Below are 16,230 nucleotides of genomic sequence, written 5' to 3'. Positions count from 1 at the left end.
CACGGATACTCTAATAATGAGAAGTATACTTAACTATACATAGCAAGATCAAAAAGTTCGTCTAATCTAATTAATAGTTTCACCTAAAAATATATCAAATTATCAAAATAAACAGCAGGTGACGTAAAGTGCAAGCGCTGCGTATGACGTCCACCAACGAGATAGACGGATAGCCAAAGCCGCGGGTTCACGGTGGATGCAGGCCGCTTCCAGAAGAAGCAGCTGAAGGCCCATGGGGGAGGCCTAGTCCAACAGTGGACGTCCTAAGGGCCTGGCCACGACTTTGGTCTTAGCGGTGAGCGGGGCGGCGGGCGGCGCGAGAGAGCGGAGCGGCGAGCATGCCACGTACTTCGCAGTAGTTTCAGCGGACAGCGGTATCGAGCCGAAGGGGCGTACTTAAAACGGTGTTATCGAAAATTGCTCTTCAGTGCCTCAAAAGGAGCTCATATTTCAAGCAGGAGATTTTGAATATCAGAGGAGTGCACGAACTAAACATAAAAAAAAATACAGCCGAATTGATAACCTCCTCCTTTTTTTGAAGTCGGTTAAAAAGTAGTCTTTTGATCACATGCTGAGGATGTTTCGACAGTCATATGGCGGGCATATTTAAAATTTCGGTGATAAATAGTTTTGTATCCATTTTGTCGCGCGCGAGTCGTCTAAAAAATTTTGTTCCTTGTTTTACCGGCCGATGCGTCTCGCCAATAACGCCGTTCGCGCCGCTTTTTTTTATGTCCCCAATAGTGGTTGGAATTGAACAAGAAGATTTTTACTTGTACACAGCACACAATGATATTCATACCTTGTACTCTATTTTGTTTGGTTGTTTAAATGTTTTGTTTCGATTGTATCTTGTGTTTAAAATGTGATTGTAATCGAATAACTCAGGGCAGGCAGCCATGTTGGTTGTGCACATGGCCTTGCATGATTGGTTGACGTGGTTTTTATTCTCTTTGGTTAGTAGTTGTCAATTTGAGTCGGTGTGTTCGCCGCCAGACGGCGCTGCCCCGACTCGGGCACAACGCTGCGTTCAGCGTAACGCGTAGGACTGTGTTGCGCGACACGACACGGTGACCGTCTAAAAATGGTCTCGCCGGAAGACCAGCGCTGGCTCCACTAAAGGAGTCCGCATTTTATGCTGAGGCGGGACCATTTCGAGCGCATATATAAGTATAAATATATATTTTTTTCTCTTTTTTAATTATTTTTGTATTTGTTAATTTCATTTTATTTTATATATCACATATTATTATTATGTTATTGTTCTGTATCTATTATTTATATGTGTGTGTCCCGAATAAATCTTTTCATTTTCATTTTCATTTCATTTTCTGATCGTGGCATGCCTCCTAATAGGCCGTATCGTTGTTCCCCCCGCGCGCCGCCCCGCGCCGAGCTGCCACCGGCCGCGGTGGCTCGTGGCATGCTTCAAGCGTCTTTTGAATTTGTTTTGGCCGCTCGCCGCTCACCGCTGCCGCTGCCGCAAGTCGCGCGAGTACGTGGCCAGGTCGTAAGGCTGATATGATGATGATGATGCAAACAAGTGTGGTGGTACCGGAGACGGGCGCGAGCTCCTCTGGCAGGTCCAGGTCCTCGTCGCCGACGTCCCAGCCGCCGTCGTCGCACGCGTCCTCCATCGGCTCGTTGTCGCCTTCTTCCTCCTGCAAATAACCACCAGTTAGTTCTACTACACCAGTGGCCCTGTGAAATATCTTTACTTCTCATGCTCGTTAAATTCGTATTTATGCTGGATCTAGGCGACATAAAATGACTTTTGTGCTCTAGTGCATGAAGTAAAATCTCCGTCTAAGACCAGGTAATCAGGTGTCAACACCCACAAACAAAAAAAGTGTCTATATATTTTTTTAATTATTTTTAATTTATATAAAACTAAAAATCAATGAAAATCAATAAAATAATATATATTAATATATAATTTTTTCTGTTTTTTCTGTGCATTCTATATTTCAGTTTGAAATTTCAAAATACGGTTTTACGGGGATGACCGTAAAAAGTAAAAATTGGATTGAAATAAAAATACAAAAAGATTCCAAAAAACAATCTCAATCAAAATAAATCAATAAAACTAAAAAATTATAATTATATAGCATTATGCATGAAAAATAATAGGTGCCACTGATGCTATTTAATTTCCTATCAATCGAAGTGAAAAGCAGAGTGTAAAACTCGAGCATTAAAACCATTTTCCCCTCGACGTGTCTATCCGCCCTCGCCGCTCCGGCTCGGGTGGCTATAGTATAAACGTCTCGTGTAAAATGGCTCGTTTTATGCTCTTGTTGTACAATCTACTATTTTCAACCTCCATATAGCTGTTGTGTTACCTTGTTCTCGTCTAAGACGTCGTCGTCGTCTCCCCAGGCGCCGGCAGCCTCGAGCGGCTCGTCGATGGCCGCGGCGACTCCAGTGTCCAACCCGCCGGCGCGGGCCGCGCTCGCCACTTCGAACAAACTCCTACGACAATAAGTCTTTGTTCAGAATGGGAACGAGTCCAAACAAATAAAGTCTAAAAGGAATCATCATCCCAGCCTATATACGTTCCACTGCTGGGCAAAGATCTCTCAGAATGAAAGGGCTTGGGCCGTAGTTCCCACGCGGGCCCATTGCAAATTGGGAACTGCACGCACACTATTGAATTGCTTCGCAGATTTGTGCAGGTTTCCTCGCAATGTTTTCCTTTAGGATTTTAGATGATGTAATTACACAATGAATTTCGAAAGACGCAGAGCTGTTCCGTCGGTATCACCGTGAAATAAGTATATGGCTTGAATGTACTGACTTGGACACCGCCAGCAGCGGCCAGTTGGGTTGAAATAAGTCTACCATAGCTAATGTATAAGCCTTGAATGTACCGACTTGGACACAGCCAGCAGCGGCCAGTTGGGTTGAAATAAGTCTACCATAGCTAATGTATAAGCCTAGAATGTACTGACTTGGACACAGCCAGCAGCGGCCAGTTGGGCTGCGCGGCGAGCACGGGCAGCGGCGGACGGAGCACCTTCTGCTGCGGCGTCACCTCGGGGACCGCGGCCCCGGACTCTTCTAACTGGGCCTTCAAGGCCACCGCTTCCTCGTCGAGCTTGTGGTTGGCCGCGGTCAGGTATGCTAAGGATATCTGGAAGAGATAGTAGAATTTATTTAATTAGTTTTCCTCAAAATGTCCGTAAAAGTTGACATTATTCTTTACATATCAGAAAGTGAAGTGCATAAAAATTAAAAGTTAAAAGATTGCTGACGCGCTAGCTCGACAATAATAAATTAGCGCGCCTGCAATCAGTCAGCAACTTTTTTTAAAAAGTTTAAAAGGCCATGGAAATGTTGGCACAAGTCGAATACAGCCAATCTAATGGGCGGTGTCAGATATTTTGTTGGAACTTCGGACTTTTTTTATTGGGTCTGAAACAGCTTGTGGTGTTTTCGGTGGAAAAATACAGCTGCAGTTTATTTTTAATGAAAAGGCGGGGAAAAGCATAAGAAAAATAATTGGAATAAAATTAAATGTTATGATATATTTTTAAAAAAGTTTAGTCTATTTCAGAATTATTCATCATTTTTGAAGAAAAGCTTTAAATATAAAGCTTTTCTAACTATAAGTCTCGGCTGGATAGCAATTGCTGACTTCGTATTAGTTAAACGGACTCGCTACTGCTCAGCCAGCAATTGGTACTTCCAGGCCACGACAATAATCTACTATTGTTGTTTTGTTTGATTACTGGAGCGCAGCTTTGCCTTTTCTATTCTATATCATCATCATCATCATCATCATCAGGTGGTAGATCGTCTAATATTAAACAAATGCCACCCCCTAGGAGCGCGGTGTCCCTCGCTTGGAATCCAATCAGTGGTGATTTTGGCCCAGCGATCGTTATTATTTATAATTATAACATTAAATAGTTATAGCAATTAAGGGCTGGTTTCACCACTCATAGATAAATTTTAATTGACGGATAAACGTAATGCCGTCTCTGTTTATTCAGACAACATAAACAGAGTTGGCATCACAAATATCTGTCACATAAAAATTATCCATAAGCGGCGAAACTGGGGGTAAATAGGATTAATCTAACTAAACGTCAAAGGGGTTAGATTGTATCCTGTCCAGCATTCTTCAGCAGCACCTCCCAGCAGCAGCGCGCCCTGGACTCATCTAACTAAACGTTTATATGCACACATTTACGTGCATACATTTGTATGGATAATTTTCGTGTCACAATAAATAAATAAATAAATATCATGGGACACTTGACACCAAATTGACCTAGTCCCAAACTAAGCAAAGCTTGTACTAGGCAACGGATAAACATACTTATATAGTTAAATACATACTTAAATACATATTAAACACCCAAGACCCGAGAACAAACATTCGTATTATTCATACAAATATCTACCCCGGCCGGGAATCGAACCCGTGACCTGAAGGTTCGTAGTCAGGTTGGAAAAAGCTAATGGAAATTAAAACTACGTGCTAACGCAGCTTTAACGCTGTGCAACTCTTTGGTCTTCACCCTTAAAGGGTTATTCTAACCTGTCCAGCATTCTTGAGCAGCCGGACCCTCTCAGCGGCGTCTCCCAGCAGCAGCGCGCCCTGGAACTGCGCGGAGGTGTCCTTGCGGATCTCCGCAATCTTCATCATCTTCCGCAGCTTGTCCAGGTTGCCCGTGATCAGATACAGGAACGAGAGCTTGTCGAAGTTCTTCGTGCGTTGGTAGCACATCTCTACTATCTGTTGACAATACAATAGAGAATTAGGCTGCGTTCCCACCAGAGATGGGCGAGGATATGTTGCGAGGTATGGGTCTTTAACCCCCCCCCCCCCAAAAAGAGGGGTGTTATAAGTTTGACCGCTATGTGTCTGTGTGTGTCTGTCTGTCTGTCTGTGGCACCGTAGCTCTTAAACGGCGGACCGATATGAATGCGGTTTTTTTTAATTGAAAGCAGGTTTTCTAAGGATGGTTCTTAGATATCATCATCATCATGTCAGCCGAAAGATGTCCACTGCTGGACATAGGCCTCCCCCAAGGCTCTCTACTCAGACCGGTCTTGTGCTTTTCGCATCCAACGCGATCCCGCGACATAGATATGGATTGTAGATATGTTTCATCAAAATCGGTTCAGCCGTTTTTGAGATATTGAACTTTGAAGTGACAAAGTCGGGGGTTTTCCAACTTTTTGTTGTCTGGGTTATTCATGAACCAATAAAAACGCTACATTTACACATCCTCGCACAGCTCTAGTTGAAACAGTTGAGCGGAGCTAGGATAGGTAAATGAAGCGTTTCTATTGGTTCATTTAATTACAAACACATTTCTGCCACCACATCGTCGCGCATGTGGAACGCAGCCTTATTATTGTAAGGTGGTGGTACTGATAGAACCAAAATGATTATTTTCGTTCATAGGGTTCCGTACCCGAAGGGTGCCAACGGAACCCTATTATTGAGACTCTGCTGTCTGTCTGTCCGGGTATCTTTCACAGGGCTCTATGTCTTGAGCCGTAATAGTTAGAAACTTGAATTTTTCACAGATTATGTATTACTGTGGCCTCTATAACAACAAATACTAAAAACAGAATAAAATATTAATAACGGCAACAGGTAGACACTTGAAATATTCACAGAATATTTAGTTGTATAATCACTTAAAACAAATAACTAAATTAAAATAAATATTTAAGGGGGGCTCCTTTTGTCGACAGGTACAGCTAGATTAAGCAGCCATAGACAGTACCTGATGGTTCCCGGTCTGCAGCGCGGCCTCAGCCAGCTTGTCCCAGGCGCCGCGCTCGTCGAGGCTCTTGGCGGCTTCCAGCGCGACCTCGATGTTGCCGCACTGGAGGGCGAGGGAGAGGCGCGTGCGGGCGTCTTTTACGAAGTGGAGCGCTACCTCCGGGTAACCTGGGGGACGGGTACTAAAATTACTAAGTTTGCCCAATATGTGTATGTATGTATGTAAACTCTTTATTGTACATAACCTAAGCAAAAAGAAGTTGGAAAACCCCCGACTCTGTCACTTCAAAGTTCAATATCTCAAAAAAGGCTAAACCGATTTTGATGGAACATGTCTAAGAACCATCGCTAGAAAACCTGATTTCAAATAAAAAAAAACGCATTCAAATCGTTCCACCCGTTTAAGAGCTACGGTGCCACAGACAGACACACACACACACATACACAAACACACGGACACACATAGCTGGCAAACTTATAAAACCCCTCTTTTTGCGTCCGGAAAAGAACGCCTTAAGTTTGGCACTTAAGCATACCAGGGGTTAAGAGATCTCTACTAGTCAACCTTTGAGTGGATGAGAGGAGCGATCAGTTAGGGACCGACAAAGAGCGAGTTTAAAATTCAAAAATAGTGGAACCTACAAGACAGTGCTTTAAACAATATAATACACAAACACATAGAAAAAAAAATCTACTACATACAAATCGGCTTATAAACGTATAATTTAGTAATTTTATAAAATTAAAAAGTAATTTAGCGTTACCTTTCTCCTGTAAGTAGGCAATGATGCTCTGCCCCACGAGCTTGGCTGTTCGCACCATGTGAAGGACTTGATCGTACTGGCGCGTCACTAGAGCCAGTTTGAACCTGCAACAATTATTACTGTGACGTTGCTAGAAAAAAAAACTGTCGCTGGAGCTAGGCCCGGGGCGGTTATGACCGCAACCCCAAAGTGTTGTATTGTACATAAAAACACATGAAAATAACAGAACACAGGATAATAAGATAAAAATGTGCGAGGATTGGTTGCGACGTGTTTGTAATGAACCAATAGAAACGCTTCAACCTATCCCCGCTCAACGCAGCTGTAATGGAAATAGTTTAGGGGAGCGAGAACGGTGTACTGCCTTTTCGGCGAAATATGTTTCGCCAAATTTCACTTAGCAACCAATCTTTCGCCAAAGTTTAATTTGGCAAACAATTCGTTGGCATAACTTTACTCCGAATTTTTCTTATTACGCAACAATTTTATATTGCAAAATTTTACTTCATCACACTTTTATGTGGCAAATAATTATGTAGCAAATGATTGGCTTAGGCGAATAACAAATTGTCAAATAACATTTGGCCAATTTTTATATTGCAAAGTTTTACTTTAAAATTTGTGAGAGCGAGCGAAGCGAGCGAGCAAGACGGCTCGGAGCAGAAGCGACTTGGATAGTTTAGGTTCAGAAGTTTAACATCCGTAACCGTAACCGAAACAGGTATTATGTTTGACATTTATATATCCGTCCGTATCCATATCCAGTACCGAAATGTTATATCCATAACATCCATGCTTTTCTTTTTATATATTTCTTAATTTTCTTTAAATTTTAAGTTTTAAATGCATGTGGTCCGCACTGGAGCTAAATATACAAGCACATGGAACATACAGACCTATATTCGGTGGGGTCTATGTTGAGAACTTTGGGTCGGCACTCTCTGTCGAGGCACACGACGCGCGCCCCGGCTTCGCTCGCCATAACCTTCACTGCGTACACTGGCACGTCCAACGTGCGGATTATGCCGTAGTCTCTGCAAAAAATAAATAATTATATTTTTTTATTTAGCGTCATAGAAGATTAATAAAATAACCTAACCTGAAAACCTGATTTCAAATAAAAAAAAAACGCAATTAAATCGGTCCACCCGTTTAAGAGACACGGTGACACAGACAGAGACACACACACACACACACACACACACACACACACACGCACACGCGCGCATGCACACACACATTGCGGTCAAACTTATAACACCCTTCTTTTTGCGTCGGGGGTTAACAAAACATAGTTATCAAAGAAATGACAGTCAACTACTAACCCCTTGGTTTTTCAATATACATAATAACCTGAGTAGAACTTACCTAAACATCTAGCTAAACTAACAAAAGATAAGTTGGCTGCAAAAGCGGCAAAATCGTCACAACTTAAAAAAAAAACTCGTTCCTCAAAATATATAATTTTCTGAGTGAACTTTATGAACACTATGTCAAGGTTCAATTTTGTTGACATATTGATTTTAGATACGAGTTTTTTTTTTCAAAGTAGTGACGACAACAGTTAAAAACAGGCAGTTGCGAAGTACCGTTGCTTGGTCTCAGGGTTTCGTGTCGGCAACGCCTCGCTCGCTCAGCTCAGTCGCCGCTCGTTATGCTTCCAGCTATTTACAGCTACTACGAGCCACTACACATTTAACTCACCCGTCCTTACAGCAGTACTTGATATGGTTAGCGGTGGTGTATATGAAGACCGGCTGCGGCGTGCTGTCGTCGAACGCACCCGACTTGACCCGCGCCCCTTCGGTGACGGAACACAGCTGCTCGAGCTTCTTGGTGCAGATAGTCACTGTGTGCTTCCCGAGGAGGGCTACCAGAGACATGTCCGCGTTCCAGATGGCGTAACGGCATTTGCTGACTTTCACCTAAAAAATGAGGAAGAATTTTTACCCTACTAATATAATGAACTAGAGTTTACTCGCGGCTGGTAGTTACAATCGAAATTCCGGGATTTTACAAAATTCCCGTGGTAAATCCCAAAATTTATATCGTAATCTTCATTGTGGTGTTTTGTTAAGAACAACTATCCCGTGGGAATATTGGAATAAAGTAGCCTATGTGTTATTTCATCCAGCTATCTACTCTAATCAAATCTCATGACTCTAAGCCCAACGTAATCTGGCGCGCGGCAATGAATGGGTAAAGAGATTTTCAGACTGCAATGCGGGATAATGAATAGATTTCTTTTTCCCTGAATGGCAACACTGGCATAGATAATAGATCGCTCGTTTTTTACTCGAAATTCAAACTTGTGATTTTATTTTGCTTAATAAACAAACTGTTCACACCCAATATCATATTTTCTCAAGTTTTCCCGATTCCCAAGGTCAAAGAATCGAATTGCTTTCAAATTCCAGAGAAATAATTGGGAGAAACGTGTCAAAATGGTGTTGTAGAGCGCCATCCTGCTCTGTCTCGTTTTTTTTCCCCCGTTCTGGCGGTTCACTTTTATATTATAGATTGCGAAAGTTTGAGTACGTTCATTACTCCTTCACGGTAAAACGGCTGGAAAGATTTGAATGTAATTTGGTATGTAGATAGCTGGACACCTGGAACAACTTATAGGCTACTTGTTATACCGATATTCCCACGGGATCGGGATAAAATGTCAAAATATCAACCACGAGATTTTTGGAGTCATGAAATTTGGCCCCATTGTTTTTCAACTTCGACCACGTATTTGCAGTATAGTGTGGTGTCAGTCCAATCTGTAAAGCGGTTACCGTGGCGATGGTCCTCTTCTGCTGGACGTCCAACAGCTGGACGCAGTCGGGCTCGCGCAGCAGCAGCATCCCGGTGCCGGCGTACATGATCTCCTCGCACGCGGGCGTCGAGATCTTCTTCGACACCTCATTCTTTAAGTTCTTGATGACGAGCTGAGGAACCAGATGGTTATTAGTAGCCGTGTTATGCAAAGCCACGCTCGGGGTTTCTCTACGGGATCGAATCAGAAGTGAGGAGATACGTAGAAGAACGAGGCTCAACGAATAGCCGAGCAGAATAACTCGTTGAAGTGGCAATGGGCAGGCAATCAAAATTTCTCGAACGGAGGCCACGGATTGACCAGCACATTGTAGGACGTCCAACAACAAGATGGACGGATATCTTGGTGAAAGCCGCAGGTTCATGGTGGATGCAGGCAGCTTCCAACCGAAGCAACGGAGGAGGCCTATATCCAACAGCAGACGTCCTACGGCTGATATGATGATTAGAGTTCTCTGCCTTTTCCCAACTTACGATTCCCAATTATCTCATTTGCCAAACTGTTTCATTTCCCAAGTCACGATTTTATATGAAACCATGTTTTTTTCGGAACTTTATGGTTTAAGATATTTATTTTGTCAAATGATTTACAAAATCACTTGTAAAGAAAAACAATATTAATTTAACTTAAATCCTAAATCTAGGTAAGAGAGGGTACCACACAAACATGGTGAACAAAAATCTATGAACTAAAGCGGGTAGGTGGTAATGACGAGAGCCGCAACACAAGTTTTTAACTAAATAACTTGTTACTGGAGGCCATCTAGGAGGCCAAGGCATACTTTCATAAAGCAAACCTAACCTACCGTGCTCTATAAAAGCATAAAAGAATACACTGAGATTTTTTTTTGCTTTCGGAGAAATTTGTAAGTTGTAAAATGACACAGTCGGCAAACAACAATTCTGCGAAAAGGCAGAACCCGGGTGATTAGACTAAGTAACCTGGTTGTGTTTGTCGAGCGCAGCGAACCGGTTCCGGGCGACCCAGACGGCGTGCGTGGCCGGCGCCCTTAGCGGCTCGGCGGTGTCGCCGCCCTCCTTGCCGGCGTACAGCTCGTACGAGCTGGTGTCGCCGACGCGCCAGTTCACCAGCACGCACCACTCCGCGTGGTTCAGGGACATGCTGCCAACAACAAACAACACATCATCAACGTCATCACACGCCAACCCCTACGTCAGACGGCTTGCAATAGTATTTTATCTACACCCATATAGTAAATCCTCAATTATGCATTCAAAAACCATAGGTAATGACCAGCATTACGACATTGGATTCTATTATGAACACGGACGATACAGATACAGAAATCTGTACTGCGCGCGCCGCGACCACGTGCAGCAGCAGGTCGTCGCGCGCGCAGCGGGCGCCGCTCGTGGGGCAGACATACCGTACAAACACGGCACAGATTGTAATTCTTTATTGTATTATTACACATTATAAATTCATTCATTTACTTTTCTTACATCACTTCAATAAAATGTTACTAAAATGTGGATATTTTACAAAAACAAAAATTAGCTCTTCCGACTGGCAGCGCATCAACCTAATACATTGGGTTGGCAAATAAGTATTTTACGGTGAGCACGTCGCTTACAGATTGTGCTAAAACGGGTTTAATATTCAATTACCTACATACCCAAGCCGAAAACACATATTCGAACGAATTATTCGTTGAAGTGGTAATGGGCAGGCCATATAGCACGGAGAACAGATGGCCGTTGGGGCCGAAAATTTCTCGAGTGGAGACCGCGGATTGGCAAGCGAAACGTCGTCCAATGACGTCGAAGGACGTCCACCAGCGAGATGGACGAAAAAACTGGTCGAAGCATTCGGGTCTATGGGGAGGCCTACAACAACAGTCCAACAATAGACGTCCTGCGGCTGATATGATGATAATTCAATTACCTGTAAGGTTGGTGCCTGCCGCTACCTCTAATCTGCATCACAGGCGAGTCGCGGTTGGTCTGCATGTCCAACTTGCGGATTTGCCTGTCCTTTATATAGAACAGCATGTTGTTATGCACGGCATACGCCGGACGCTCTCGCTGCAGCTTGAACAATATCATTCCAGCGTCGTGGCCCGCGGCGAACAGATTCAGAGTCGGGTGGGAAGCCAGCACCCAGTACCTGTATGAAAACAATTTATAAAAAAAGAGTTATGATAAACAACACGTTGTGGCAAATATTACATTATAAACATACATCCATCTATATATATGTATACACATACGCTTGAAAAGCAACCCTCCCTTCAGACACTTGGGTAAAAAGCAATGGCTCTTAAGGCTTGTTCGGACTAGGCTAGTATTTTAGTCTAGAAGCGAGTAATTTAGTAGCTAAACTATTCGCTACTGCCTAAAAATCGTTCGCATTACAGTCGAGTAACGAAACGACAAACGACATTTCACGCCAACTAATGAACTCGACTAAATCGACAGGTTCGGACTTGTTTAGCCGGCGGCCGAGTAAGCACGGACGCGTGGTGGGGGGTGCTACTCACTACTAAACTACTAAAAAAATAGAATAAAATGAATTGACTCGACTAAATAATTTTTTGGTGTTCAGGCACGTTTAGCTACTAGAGTGAAATACTTGCCTAGTCCGAACAAGCCTTTATTAACTCGGCAACAAGATTAATCAATTAGTAAGTAACTTAACTCACCGCTCATGCTCGCGCCGGAAGGAGTGCAGACAGGTCCGCTTGGTCATATCCCAGACGCGGATGAACTTGTCCTCGCTGTTTGAGAGGATCAGCTCGTGGCGCGCGTGAAAGAGCACGCACGATACGTTGTTATAGTGCCCGCGGCACGTGTCCACTTCCCACGCCTGGGGGACGGGAGATTGAAAAAAATATTGTACGATAATAAACATCTTGATCTTGTACAGAGAGAGGTTCCCAATGTGGTCCACCCGTACACCCGCAGGGGTCCACGTTGGTGTGAAAAAAGGGGGTTTTACGAGTTTTATGAATACAGTAGGAATGTTGAAGGTTCATTGGGTGGTCATCGAAACAGACGCAGACCGAAGAGGTGGTGGGGCGATTTGGACGCATATCAAGTAGTGGCAGGAGCATGCCCTCGATAGGGCCGAATGGCGGAAAAGAAAGGGGAGGCCTTTGCCCAGCACTGGGACACTTTAACAGGCTAATAAAATAAGTAGAAATTTAGTGTAGGGAGTCTACCAAAATACAGTAAAATCTTTAAAGTGGTCTACCAGAAAATAAAATTTGGGAACCTCTGATCTAGTCGTTCAATATAGGTTTTGTTAATAGGCTTGGCTCGTTGCTCAGCGAGCTATGGAAAGGGTTACTCTCGAAGTTTTTCTACGCGATCGAATCAGAAATGAGGAGATACGTAAAAGAATAAGGGTCACCGACATAGCCAAGTGGATTAGCTCGTTGAAATAGCAATTGGCAGGTTACATAGCACGGAGAACAGATGACCATTGGGGCCAAAAAGTTCTCGAATGGAGACATAATAGGAGAATGGTTGCAGGACGCTTCCAACAGATGCAACAGGAGATCTATGGGGGAGACCTATGTCCAACAATGAACATCCTACAGCTGATATGAAAAATATGATGAGTTCTGTTAAAATAGATTCAAAAATAGGGATGTAAAATTTCCGAGTTTGATAGTCACATTCTTTGTAGTATAGAAAGTGTTGTGTTGTAACCATGCTCACCTTAGCATCGTTCATACGCCAGAGCTTGACCAGGCGATCGTCGGCAGCCGACACAATGAGCGGCAGCGACGGGTGGAACGCCGCCCAGTTCACGCCGCGGTCGTGCCCCTCCAACACGTGCTTTACTACCGCGTCCGCCTGTAACAGTTCATTCCTTTCAGTACACGCCAAACAGGCGCATTATAGTATAGCATGATTTCTACTAAACGGCTCGCATCGGATCGGATCTAAAAGAACACGAACGGATGTGGCGACAGCCAAACGACTTTCATCGAACCAGATCTATAAGATAAAGTAATGAACCAAAAGAAGACAGTTGTGGAAAGCTAAGAAAAGAATGTTTTTACCTGTCCAAACAAATCCGTAGCTTGAGGGTTCCTCAAATGCTCAGCCAATCCTGCAGGGCCGGGCGCCACATTCTTCTTCCTCAGCCCGCTGAAGTCCCAGACCCTGACGGACTGGTCGAGTGACGCTGACACAATAAGGTCCTCCGTTGGGTGGAACTGGGCACACATCACATAGTGGTTGTGGCCGGTGAGTACGCTGATGCATTGGCGGGACTGCCAGTTCCATATTCTTATGGTCTGTGGAGAAGATATAGGTGATACAGTTGTGACTTGTTAGAAATTACGGCTCGAGATATTGTAGAACAGAAAATACATAAATTGATGTGACATAATTTATAGTTTTGTTTTTCTTAATCTCATATTTTAACGAGGCTTTAGTACACCAAATATGACTGTCAGCCTCATGGGGAGCCTCAGATATATACACCACACTACAGATATTACGCTCTCCCTTGCACTTATAGATAATGAGCGATAATGCTCACTTGCGGGCTTGAAGGCTTTCAGGTAGGCAAAGGCAATAGAGCGCTTACAGAACCAAAGAAGGCATTACTTAGTTATGGGAAGGCCTATGTCCAACAGTGGATGTCCTATGGCTTGTATGATGATGATGATGATTTATTAAGATCAAGAAAAGAGGAAGCTTTAGGAAAAAATCAAGGCGCAATAAAGTTGAGAATCTATGATCCACCTACATCACAAATGGTGAATAAGTGTAAATAATTTAGGAATAACACTAATCATAGAATGTGTGTACTTTATTGAGTTTTATTGTCCATGCAAAAACTAGGGGCGCGGCCACATGAAATCGCTCGACGCTCGTTTCCAGTCTCAAATCTAGTCACATGACATATAGCAATGAAGCTCTTGTATCTTGTTTGTTTATTTTGATGTTTTCTTGTTTGTGGTCTTGGTGCCGTCCATATGTTATTTGTTTTAGGTCTCCTGTCTATTCCTTCCCCAAGATCAAAATTTCATAAACCGAACATTCTCCTCACGTGTGTAATGCCGACATTGGCAAAATACGTCTTGCTATCACGGCAAGAGTGAAACCCATTAAAAAAAAAACTTCAATTTCGGCAAAAACAGTTAAATTTTTTTTTTCATTCACTCCAATTTCATTTATGTGTACCACTGCCACGACTGCTACTAAAATGAGATTAAAAAATCAGCTTCCAAGGCCAAGATCATTCCTGCAAGAAGCCATCTTATCGGTGCTGCTCGACGCGGCGACTTAACGCTACTTTTTTGAATTGCGGGAAATTCAATATCACAGTCAAAATGGGTGACCAGATTTATCACTGCAATCGAGCGACTCACAACTGCATTTGACTGCACCTTAGGCCAAAAATGATACAGTCAAGGGTAAAAATATTGATACAGCCAAAGCTACGAAAATATGTACTTAACTTATATATACTTAAACGACTTTATTCACTTAACATTAGGGCAATGTATACATATTTTTGCAACTTTGGCCGTGTTGATATCTTTGCCCTTGACTGTACATGCTATCATAGTCAAACCATTTGTTTTCATATAAAATGCCATGTTCAATAAGGCTCACCATCACTTGTCTACACAATATATAACGAAAATTCCGGCAACAACAATCATTTAAATATAACCATGATGATACTGACCTGATCATCAGAGGCACTAAGAATCCACGGATACTCATGATGGAAGCAAGTGGTGCGGATGTAGTCTAAATGTCCCAGCAGTGTGAATAGACAGCGGCGTTGCTTGTAGTTCCACACCTGGAAAAACAATACAATACAATAATTTTTTATAAATATAGGTAAAAATAAATAAATTATAAAGGTCTACATTTACTCATTTTTTTTTTTGTGTGTGGCAACTCTGATTTTAGTTTCGATGACAATTAGGTACAGGCTTACTGCTTACAAATTAAAAAGGAAAGTATTTAGTTGGCTTTATGCTTTATTTGAGGCTGTTCTCAAATTCTTTCACAACAATTTTCCTAATTAATTCAGGAAACTTATTCTCATTTATTATTCTTTCATTATTCTTATTTCTGGTGAATATAGAGTCTCTTTGAGGATTGGAAATCAATTACTCGCTTATAAATGGGCTTGTGCAGGAAAGGGTTAAGCTTCCATTTTGTATATTAAGTTACACCTAAGTATGGATGTGAATTAAGTTTAAATAAAGCATTGCTAAAGATATGGTGGCATATTAACAACTAAAACCACTACACGTCAGTGTTATACGTAAATTACAGGCAACACTGAAAAGCCATAAAGTTGTCAAATTTTCAGGATATTCTTATCAGACATTGAGAATCCAATTAAAAAGACAAAGTAGATATAGTCAATTATTAACTAATTCTAATTGAATCGTTTTATTTCATAAAACAAATACGTCAGATAAAGCCGAAAACATTTGCTAGGCGAATTACTTCGAAACATGTTGTACATAGAAAGTCCTCCCTAGACAACCAAATATTTAACTGGCTGTATCTGACCTCACCTTGATCTTATAGTCATCTCCTCCAGACACAAATAAGGGCTGCTGAATGTGGAAGCAGATGCCACGCACTGGACCATCATGCTCATCAAATTTCTCCAGTAATGTACACATCCGATAGTCCCACAGCTGAATCACCCCATTGTGTAAACTCGCCAATACCCATGGCCGTTTGGCGTGAAACGATATCCCTTTGACCCTCGCCGACTTCGTCTCGAATTTTGTAAGCATTTTGATACGAAAAAATAGAGATATTTAAATAAAATCAACTATCACGGTAAGATACAAACGATCGACATGTCAAACCGGCTGACGTGACACGTCCAAACAGGGATGTGCGAATCGATATTTACCGGTTATTGAATCTGATTTATAT

General features: G+C 42.5%; 1 protein-coding gene across 1 annotated transcript; it reads right to left on the bottom strand.

Annotated features, from left to right (window-relative positions):
• Nucleotides 1-1,334: 1,334 nt before the first annotated feature.
• On the bottom strand, nucleotides 1,335-16,198 carry alphaCOP (coatomer subunit alpha). Its single transcript, XM_074107060.1, has 16 exons — nucleotides 15,858-16,198; nucleotides 15,008-15,124; nucleotides 13,365-13,601; nucleotides 13,018-13,155; nucleotides 11,997-12,160; nucleotides 11,240-11,461; nucleotides 10,276-10,456; nucleotides 9,294-9,446; nucleotides 8,215-8,435; nucleotides 7,407-7,544; nucleotides 6,511-6,614; nucleotides 5,748-5,914; nucleotides 4,547-4,744; nucleotides 2,952-3,133; nucleotides 2,343-2,472; nucleotides 1,335-1,661 (listed from the first exon to the last, which is right to left on the bottom strand). The coding sequence occupies exons 1-16, from the start codon at nucleotides 16,083-16,085 to the stop codon at nucleotides 1,350-1,352; spliced, it is 2,892 nt and encodes a 963-aa protein (XP_073963161.1). The 5' UTR covers nucleotides 16,086-16,198; the 3' UTR covers nucleotides 1,335-1,349.
• Nucleotides 16,199-16,230: the final 32 nt, after the last annotated feature.

This window comes from Choristoneura fumiferana, chromosome 25, assembly GCF_025370935.1.
Source record: "Choristoneura fumiferana chromosome 25, NRCan_CFum_1, whole genome shotgun sequence".
NCBI classification, from domain to species: domain Eukaryota; kingdom Metazoa; phylum Arthropoda; class Insecta; order Lepidoptera; family Tortricidae; genus Choristoneura; species Choristoneura fumiferana.
This window is presented reverse-complemented; position numbering and strand designations above follow the sequence as displayed.

What these genes read in the sequence shown, in the direction of transcription:
- alphaCOP (XM_074107060.1), bottom strand. Translation starts at nt 16,085, where the DNA reads ATGCTTACAAAATTCGAGACGAAGTCGGCGAGGGTCAAAGGGATATCG. An exon ending in CGCTCGACAAACACAACCAG is followed by an intron (nt 9,447 to 10,275) that starts GTTACTTAGTCT and finishes CTGGTTCCTCAG; the next exon opens with CTCGTCATCAAGAACTTAAA. An exon ending in TGCCTACTTACAGGAGAAAG is followed by an intron (nt 5,915 to 6,510) that starts GTAACGCTAAAT and finishes CCCGTCCCCCAG; the next exon opens with GTTACCCGGAGGTAGCGCTC.